General features: G+C 39.4%; 1 protein-coding gene across 8 annotated transcripts in view; it reads left to right on the forward strand.

The window, feature by feature from the left end:
- The window catches only part of SLC9A2 (solute carrier family 9 member A2), a 100618-nt gene extending 93825 nt beyond the window's left edge, over positions 1–6793 (forward strand). For all 8 annotated transcript variants that reach the window (XM_035271803.3, XM_035271804.3, XM_078348397.1 and 5 more), the window contains 3 exons: positions 180–311; positions 1597–1687; positions 3588–6793. In XM_035271803.3, the coding sequence (XP_035127694.1) occupies positions 180–311; positions 1597–1687; positions 3588–3958 (594 nt within the window). In that variant the 3' untranslated portion in view covers positions 3959–6793. The remainder of the gene's footprint in view (positions 1–179; positions 312–1596; positions 1688–3587) is intronic.
- The last annotated feature ends 3588 nt before the right edge of the window (positions 6794–10381 follow it).

Raw genomic sequence — 10381 nt, forward strand, 5'->3', positions numbered from 1 at the left:
AATTCTTTGAGGATCTGAAGAGTGTTAACTTTTATACTCTTGATTTTTTGCTCTGCACAGAAATTGCAAGTGCTTAGCTGAGGTGCAGATTCAAAGAAATGTGGTAAAGTCTGGGAATTTCTGGGGAAATGATCAGTTTTTTTTTTTTTTTTAATGTCCTCTGTTTGTTTTCATTTCAGACTTTATCCTACAACAGACACAGTCTGACAGCCGACACAAATGAGAGACAAGCCAAGGAGATTCTGATTCGCCGGCGGCACAGTTTGCGAGAAAGCATTAGGAAGGACAGCAGCTTGAATCGAGAACACAAGGTAACTGAGTGTGTGCCTCTGGGAAACTTCCAGGGGTGGAGCCAACTGCCCTTCCATTGATCAGCTGATGGAATCATCAGCTCTGCCAATCAAGTGGCTGTTGATAGTTCTCTGAGAATCTGGGGGAAGGCCAGGGTGGCTGAGGGGTGTAAAGTGTTCACAAGCAGTGTGCCCAGCATTGCGGTTGGTTCGGGGAATTGTCAATAGACAAGGAAAGCCATTTAAAAGTAATATTGTGGGTTGGGAGTGGTGGCCCATGCCTGTAATCCCAGTACTACTTTGGGAGGCCGAGGTAGGTGGATTGCCCTGAGCTCAGGAGTTCGAGACCTGCCTGGGTAACACGATGAAACCCCATCTCTAAAATACAAAATGCAAAATACAAAAAATTAGCTGGGTGTGGCTGCGTGTGCCTGTAATCACAGCTACTTAGGAGGCTAAGACAGGAGAATTGCTTTAATGCAATAGGTGGAGGTTGCAGTGAGCCAAGATTGTGCCATTGCACTCCAGCCTGGGCAACAGAGTGAGACTTTGTCAAGAAAGAGAGAGAGAGAGAGAGAGAAGAAAGAAGAAAGACGAAAGAAGGAAGGAAGGAAGGAAGGAAGGAAGGAAGGAAGGAAGGAAGGAAGGAAGGAAGGAAGGAAGGAAAGAAAAGTACTATTAATAATATTGTGGTATATTGGTTTCACATAGCAGAAATGGCAGTTTATTTTAAATAATATCCTATATTGAGTTGTCAGAGATCAAAATGGTTATATGTGAAAAAGGAGTGATTTTATGTATAAAATGCAGCAGTGTTAATTAAAAGTTAATTTAAAACACTAGGGACTGTGGCATTTGAAATGCCAGTAAATTAGCTGTAGTAATACTTTTTGTTCTGTTAATATCATTTTTAAGATTTATTAAAGTAAAAAAACCTTAAATATATATATGTATATATCTTCCTCTCCATACATGAAGGTTCTAAGTCTTTCTGGTAGTACTTTTATGCATAGATATTTCAATAGCTTTTCTTTAAGAAGACCTAGTGGTTTTCATATTTGTTTTCAATTTATTTCCCACTTATTTCTATTTCCCTTTTTAGAAATCTCCATTCTATTTTAGAAAAGATTTAATTATTTCAAGTTATAATAGTTACAGCCCCTCACAAAGTAATTTTAGAATCAACAACTAAAATCCTGATTTTTAACATGAAATTTTGCCATATAATTTTAATCTTTAATATACAATAAGTGCCATTTGTATAGTTTAAATAAGATTTAAAGGCTTCCACTCTCTTCCTTTTAAGGCTTCCACCTCAACCTCCCGATATTTATCCTTACCTAAAAATACAAAACTTCCAGAAAAGCTACAGAAGAAGAAGACTATTTCTAATGCAGGTAATGAATATACTTGGGACAAAAAAACTTTAAATTTATTTGCTAATGTTTATAAACTAGAAAAATGTTCCTGTTATTTTTCTTCATTAAGAATGAGTTCAAGAGTTTGCAAATCTAAAATAACTAGGGGAACTTTGATTCACATTGGAACCTTTTGGAATGGCATTCTGTGCAGATTCTGAATAATCCAGTCAGTTATTTTCCAGCAAATATTGTCACCATGGGTTCATGAGCAGGTAAGCAGAAAGTTGTGAGTCTGCAAATGTGTAAGAAATTAAATTTTTACAATAATTCTAATATATTTTCATGACAGCAGCCATATATTTACTTCTGGCTATAACTGACAAAGCTTTGTTGTAAAGTCTAATGTCCTTTTATGTGATGGTATCTTTATGTAGATACCCAAGCCATTGTCTGTGAACCCCAGAAGAACTATATTAGGATTTCATGTTATTAAAATGTACTACGTCAGGGCCTGGTGTGGTTGCTCACGCCTATAATGCCAGCACTTTGGAAGGCTGAGGCGGGTGGATCACGAGGTCAGAAGATGGAGACCATCTTGGCTAACATGGTGAAACCCCGTCTTTACTAAAAATACCAAAAACTAGCTGGGCATGGTGGAGCACACCTGTAATCCCAAGCACTTGGGAGACTGAGTCAGGAGAATTTCTTGAAACTGGGAGGCGGAGGTTACAGTGAGCCGAGGTTGCACAGCTGCACTCCAGCTTGGGTGACAGAGCAAGACTGCATCTCAAAAAAAAAAAAAAAAAATGTGGGATGTCTAAGAAAATTAATGCAGAAATAGAAAGCCAAATACCATATAGTTTCACTTACAAGTGGGAACTAAACATTAGATACACAAGGACACAGAGGCGGGAACAGTAAACACTGTAGGGATTTCAAAAACAGGGAGGTAAGGGAGCCAGGCAAGGGGCAAGGGTTGAAAAATTACCTGTTGGGTACTGTGTTCACTGCTTGGGTGACGGGATCATTAGAAGCCCCAACCTCAGCACCATGCAACATACCCATGTAACAAATCTGCACATGCACCCCCGGAGTCTAAAATAAAATTCTCTTTAAATGTGGGATAGAACAATCATTACCCCTCTTTACTTTTTTTTTTTTTTTGGCTTCTTTATTTAATTAACTGAGAAGAGGGATGGCTAAATGATGACTGGTGGTGAAGGAGGGCAAAGTGAGAATAATATGGGGAAGAAAAGGGAGCACTGAATATTTAGAACAGTGGCCCATGGTCCCACCAGCAAACAGGCTCTCAGTTCCCAAGAACCTCAACTCCCGGACAAGCATTTTGTTCACTGCCCTACCCACAGCACTCCTGCACCTGAATCTGGTTCCAATCCTGTCTCCTCCCTTTGTTTGCGAAGGGTTTTGGCCCTTTTGTAAAAATATATGGGAAATCAGCAAAGCCGTGTTTGAGGGTCCAGATCAAGGCAAGAATATTCTCTACAGCAGGTGATTATCCAGACGCCAGGCTGAGCCCCGCTGGGATCATTCCTGTGGGGCAGATGGGCATGGCTACTGCTCCCAGTGGGGCTTAGTTGGAATCCCAGCTCCACCACCTACAAATATCTCTTGAATCTAATTACCCCATCTGTAAAGTAGGTACGCTTTGTGAAGATGAAATGGGCTAATACATTTGAGAGGACTTGGGGCAGTGCCTGGCACACAGTAAGCTCTTCAGTGTGGGCATGGGTGCTCTCAGGAGTTATGTAAGATGCACAAGGCCACTCACCTAAAATTAGAATGAGCCCTCTGACCTCCCTTCTCCCCAGAGACTTAGGACATATCAGTTGCCTGACCCACTAAGGTACTGAAGTTACTTGCCATGCCTTCTCTCTAAAATGCTTGCCCACCTTGTCCTTCTTTTGCTCTATGATAGATGGCAATAGCAGCGATTCAGATGCAGATGCCGGGACCACTGTGCTCAATTTGCAGCCCAGAGCCAGGCACTTCTTGCCAGAACAGTTCTCCAAGAAATCCCCTCAGTCCTATAAAATGGAATGGAAGAACGAGGTAGATGTTGATTCTGGCCAAGAGAAGCCCAGCACCCCTCCAACACCCCACAGCAGAGAAAAGGGCACCCAGACACCAGGCTTACTACGGCAGCCCCTTCTCTCTAAAGACCAGTCTGACCCAGGGAGGGAAGACAGTTTGACTGAATGCATCCCGCCTAAGCCGCCTCCACGGCTGGTCTGGAGGGCATCAGAACCTGGAAGCCGGAAAGCCCGATTTGGGAGTGAGAAGCCTTAATGGAAGCAGCCAAAGCAGACCTGAGTGTCTGACCCAGCACAGCTTGGTTTGTCACTCTGAAACCTGACACAACCGTGGAATCCATGTAAAACTCTCTGTGCATCTAAATACTTCTGGCGGGGTAGGGGGGAGGGAACGACAGATTCATGCCACTGATAAATGAGGCAAATGCTTCTCCAAAGAAAAGGAAAATCAAATAAAAGTCCCGCAGAATGCCTTTTGTGACTTATGGGTAGCAATTGTATTCTTTACAGTCCTGAAAAAAAAGAATGATGTGTGCCTTTATTGAACTTGAATGACAGAACTTGAAATTTTTAACACAGCCTTGTTGATGAAGATTTTAATATATTACATATATGCTTCAAATTTAATTTATGAAAAAAATATGTATATCTGCAATCAGTTGTTAAGTGAATGGCACTAAAAGTATGGAGAACAGCTTTCTTTCCCAGGGGTGAATGATGGCGCCTGGGGGTGACTCCTAAGCTCAGGGTGGGAGCTTTTCCCAATCCTGCCTCGATGGACCAGCTGGTAAGGGAAGAGCACAGCCAGACGCAGAGATGCCTTATGACTCAAACTGGGCAAACAATCGGAATGCCTGGGCAAAAGGAATGGCCTGACTCCCAGAGCACAGATTGGAGGTCCCAGGACTCCTATGAACTAATGAGAGTCTATTGGTTTTTAACTTGATCCTCGGTCTACCGTGGGTTTGGAGGTGACATCTAAGTTCCATTTCTTCTTGTTTAAATGGTGCAGAGAGAAAGGATGCCCAGGCATCCACCAGCATACAGTGTTGACAGATTTGGGAACAGCTTTTGATGAAGTCCCACCCATGAGGGTCCATGTGGCAAGTGGGGGGGCAGGGCAGCACCTGCTCACAACTTGCTGGTGGGTTTTATGTTGTGCAATACTAGGAGGAGGAGGCAGGTGATTCCTGTCATGCTGATCTATGATCACCTGCTTTAGTAGAATTTTTCTGTAGAGTATTGTTTGAATTTTGAGCCTCCAGGTTAGAGGCTCCAAGCAGACAAGGAAGAAAGTTTATAGACACAATATTCTAACATTTAACACTTGGTGAGATATCAAGTTTTGAATTTTATTCAGGAAGCACTTTGGAGAATGTGGGGGTCCTATTGCTTTGCACTAGTCTGTATTTGTTACTTCTCCCCATTCGATAATACAGTAACTCAAAATTTTCATACAAAATTGAATTCTACTCATTGCAGTACTTTTTAAAAGTATAGCAGAAAGAAAAAAGTGGAACATAAGCATTAAAGATCAATATTTGAATCTGTCTCTTAACTGTAGATTTTATTGGCCTTTTTTCTAAATAATTCTTTAAAACTTGACTGGAACATGCCTCTGCATTTCTGAGTGTAGAATTTAAATGAAGTCACTCAAACAGTCTTTTGATTTCCCACTGAAGATACCGCAAAGGATGCAAGTGCCTACAGTATTATCAGGAGAACATGAACCTGTTAAGACAAAAATCCTCAGCAGTAGTTCTCCAACCTTTCTCCATCTCCACCAGCATGGAGAAGTAAATCTACACCTTCTTCTCATGTTCTGAAGTCTTAGAATACTGCTGGATTGTTGAGCATGAGACAGAGCAAAGGGTAGAGATACAAGGTACAAGTTCATAGGAGCACAATTTCTTGATCTGAGGAAAATAGCGTAGAATGCAATTTGAAAACTACAGGCTTAGGACTCTGCGCCAAAATCTCTATTTTAAATAAAAATATTTATATGAAAATACATTTATTCTGCTTAACATAAATTAAAACTGGCATAGAATTTTATAATGACATGATTCATTAAGAGATGTGAGGTAGCATTTTGAGAATGCCAAAAAAATCAATTTTCAGAATAGCTACAGTTTATGAAATCTGAAAAGACACATGGAAATTGAAAGTGACCTTAAAGAATAACTCTCCTAATTTTTTCTCATTTCCTATGTTGATAACTATTTTAAGAGTTCAGCTTTCTGGAACTGAAGGAAAAAACATGAAAATGTTTATATCACTTCTTGTTAAGTAAGTAGACCAAATTCAGCCTGCAGTAATTCATCCGTAAAGAATTTGGATGATCATGTATAAAGGAAAACTTAAATCTTAATTACCTGTTTACATTTTTTCTCATTTGTTGAATGACAAAGGCAATAAAAATAAATTTGACTTCATTTAGCTTTTTCTCTATACTTTCTTTTTGTAATTCTTAAATTCTAGTTACTAATCATTATGAAGGAGAGTATTGACCAAATATTGTCACAATCTAAATTTCTGTAGTACAGAGAGCCCTAGCCCTTTGTAAAGAGCTGCCTTCATCCAAACAACACTTGATCTAACCAGAGTTCCGATGTGACTGTAGATTTTTGATAGCTCTTTGACGTTGGTTGTAACAAAATTTGATTTTAACTACCTGTAAGTAAAAAGTCAAGGTTTATTACTTTATATGTAATGCTAAAGGGGAGACTGTTGAGAACAGTTATGTTAATGAGCAAACTAGAAATTGGCTTCAAAGTCTGATACTTTTAAAAGCACGTGTTTTGTGTATATGCCAACAAAATGTCTGTGGAGAGATTTCTTCCAGCTTTTGCTCAGCTTTGTGGTGGGGTGTACTGTTTTACCTGTGGTGAGGGTATTGATTTATATAAAAAGTGTAGAGAAACACAGTACAAGTCTTGGCATATTTTGCATTTATTGTACTGCCCAAATCATGTTTATGTTACAAGTCATGTTTCATAATCAGTTATGACAATTGCAATATTTTTGTCAAAGTGCACACTGTACTTTCTTCTTAAAAATGTGATTAAAGAGATAACTTTGTCCAGTTGAAGGAGCTGCTGGCATTATCCACTGAGGATTGAACACCATGTGCTGATTCTCTCATCAATCTGAAAATGAACTCTTGTGACTCAGAACACATTGGGGGTTTCACGTGTGTGGCTCGCTGCTACTTTTTATCCCACTTTTTAACCAGCCGTTTCTTCAACCCCCTTCTAAGGAAAGCAGAAGCCTTGTTTGGGTACTGGCTGCATGGCATAACCATGGCTCCTTGTCGCTGACAGATGACACTTTCCTTTAGAATCTCCCCAGCATCATCCACTCTGAGTCTAGCTGACACCCTTAAACAGGGGTCAGCCACCCTGGAGGTGTGCAGCTCAAACATGCAGATGGGGGCTTTGCAGACCCACCTCAGTGTCACGTTGGTGCATCATTTTTTGATTCTTTTTGTTTCCTTTTCTCATTTCCTGCACCTTTTCAGATAAAATAATATTTTACTACTTCTAGGTATAGCTAATAAGTAATAGCTTCATTCTCTTAACCACATGGTCAGGAAATGAGTTTTTCTAGATGTAGAGTTAATCTATCTACTGTGAATGGATTTTTATCAACTTTTCAATCTACACAGCATATGGATTATTTTGAATGGTTCAGAACCTACGTCAAGACTTTTCAGTATGTGCAGAGGTTGTATGGGAATCTGTTGTTCTCCTACTGAAGGGTACGGAAATGTCACTCCACGAGCTGCCCAGCAGACAGAATGCCACAGAGGCTGTGGTTTTTCTGATTTCTGGAACAAAACATCTTGAATTAAAAATTCAAACATTTTTCTCATTTCTTATTTTATTGGCTTCTGTTGAGTCATAAGTATGACTGGAGATTAAATTTCTAATTTAGATGAAGCTCTTTGTATCCAGTTAGGAAAACCCTGCGTACCAAACAAATTTTGTGTATGTACATGGATGAAGGAAATTTTTCCTGTTTCTGTGAAAAATCTTGCCGAAGTTTAAATATTAAATCACATGTAAACCTTTAATCGCTAATGGAGAAAATGATACATACATGAAAACAGAACAGTCCCAGCTTTTATATTTATGTATGAAACCACTCTCATTTGTGTTAAATGGGATTGTGATGGCTAGAATTCTTGAAAGGTAAGAACTTCAAAGTATTAAAAATTTCAATTCTATTAATTCTAAATCCATATATCTCAAACTAGGCTACCTCATTACAGTGTCAGAGGAATAAACATTTTAATGGGTTCACTAAGTTTTATATCTAAAAAGGCTCTAAAAAGGGCTCAAAGATGGTATATGCTTTGAAATACAATACTTCCTTCCCACACCTAAAGAAAAATAGTTAATTCCAATTATCGCCTTACCAAATAATTTTTAAAGATTATAAAAAGATGTGTATTAACACACCAAATTTTAGGTTTCCATGAATACATAGTTTGGTATCTGATTAATAAACAATAGATTTGCTACCATAATTATGTCTTACTGTTGGACCTCTAGTTTAAGGCCCAACCTTTAGCTGGAAAGTTATTTTGAATGGCAGTTCCAGCTCAGTATGCTTTCGGTGTTATTCATGCCAAAGAGATGCACAGTGAAGGTACTTTGAAAGTGACCCAAGGAAAATGCTCATCCTTGTCAGTGACATCACAGATGGGGCCAAACAGATGTTGGGCTTTGTGATGGCCAGGCCTGTGCTTCAGCTCCACAGATCAGACTTCTCACGGCAAACACCTACCTCGTCATGTACATACAGACCCACAAGGGTCCAGCCTGAGTCAGCAGCAGAACACCTTTATCATGTTTGCCTTGGATATTTCATGTGGTTTCAATTTCATTAAGCAAACTTGGGATAGGTTTAGGTAGGTAAGCTATCACCAAAAACTAGTTCTCAGTCTGGATAAGAGGCTGAGTCTCAACTATTCAAAATGGCATGAAGATTCTTTGGTAAACCTGAAGGAAGACTGTCTCCTATCCATGTTGTAAGTTGCGATCATTAATAGATATTTTAACCACTTTCTTCCTGAAACCACAGTGGAGGCTTTGAGAAAAGAACTGTATTTATCAAGATGCAGTATAGTTTAAACAAAGACTGATCAAAATACAATTCTTTGTTCAAACAAGATCCTTACCTTTTATTATTATGCTGTATAAGTTACTAGCCACAATTAACACTCCTTCCTTAATGTTTATAATTATCTTCTCCCTGGAAGGAATGATACAAACGGTGTTCAAGTCACTTTTAAAAATAAGAATCAGTGGCCAGGCACCATGGCTCATGCGTGTAATCCTAGCACTCTGGGAGGCCGAGGTGGTTGAATCACCTGAGGTCAGGCATTTGAGACTAGCCTGGCCGACACAGTGGAACCCTGTCTCTACTAAAAATACAAAAATTGGCCACTTGCCTGTAGTCCCAGCTACTTGGGAGGCTGAGGCAGGAGAATTGCTTGAACCTGGAAGCAGACGTTGCAGTGAGCCAAGATTGCGCCATTTCACTCCAGCCTGAGCGACGGAGTGAGACTCCATCTCAAATAAATAGAAGAATCAGCAATGTTTCTTATATTGAGTCAGGAAAACAGAAGTTTTGCTTTTATTGTCTTAATAAGACAGTTATCTATAAAATGGTGTTTAGATAGATACCTGTTTGGGAAAAATGAAGGATCTAAACATTTGCATCTGCTTAACTAGAAATAAATTCTACTGTGTGATGTTACCTTAAAACTACAGTTGACCCTTCAATAACAGATTTGAACTATACAGGTCCATTTAAATGGGGATTTTCTTCCACTTTTGCCACTCCTGAGATAGCAAGATCAATCCCTCCCCTCCTCCTCTTCAGCCTACTCAAAGTGAAGATGACAAGGATGAAGACCCTTATGATGATCGCATTTCCACTTAATATTTTCTTTTTCTTAACATTTTTTCTCTGGCTTACTTTATTGTAAAAATACAGTATATAATTAATGATGTTGGTAGGGCTTGTCAACAGTAAGCTATTAGTAGTAAGTTTTGAGAGAGTCAAAAATTACAATCAAATTTCCTACTGTTTTAGGGACTTGGCAACCTAACCCCTGCATTGTTCATCAACTGTCCTCCATTTACTGGCCATCACTGTCAGATTATGTATTTGGTTTTAAAAGCGGAAGTCTTGTTTATACCAGTAAGATGTGTTCTAGCATACTGGAGATTACATTTTTCAAAGCACTTCTGGATCCTGAATTGAAATATGTGGCAATATACACCAATAACTTTTTTTAAATTGTACTTTAAACTCTGGGGTACATGTGCTCATCCTGCAGGATTGTTGCATAAGTAGACATATGCCATGGTGGTTTGCTGTCTCCATCCCTGCATTGCCTACATTGGGCATTTCTCCCAGTGTTATCCCTCTCCAACCTCCCTGACCCCCCTGTCCCTCCCCTCCCCTGGGCCCCCAACCTCCTAATTTACCCCAGTGTAAGATGTTCCCCTCCCTGTGCCCATGTGTTCTCATTGTTCATTACCCGCCTACGAGTGAAAACGTGGAAGATATACTAAGTTCTAAAAATACACCTTATTAGAATATGATAGTACTTCATTACAATTATAAAGTTTTATTATTGAAGAAAATTATCATGTGTCTGGCA

This window comes from Callithrix jacchus, chromosome 14 (assembly GCF_049354715.1).
Source record: "Callithrix jacchus isolate 240 chromosome 14, calJac240_pri, whole genome shotgun sequence".
In the NCBI taxonomy this organism is placed as follows: domain Eukaryota; kingdom Metazoa; phylum Chordata; class Mammalia; order Primates; family Cebidae; genus Callithrix; species Callithrix jacchus.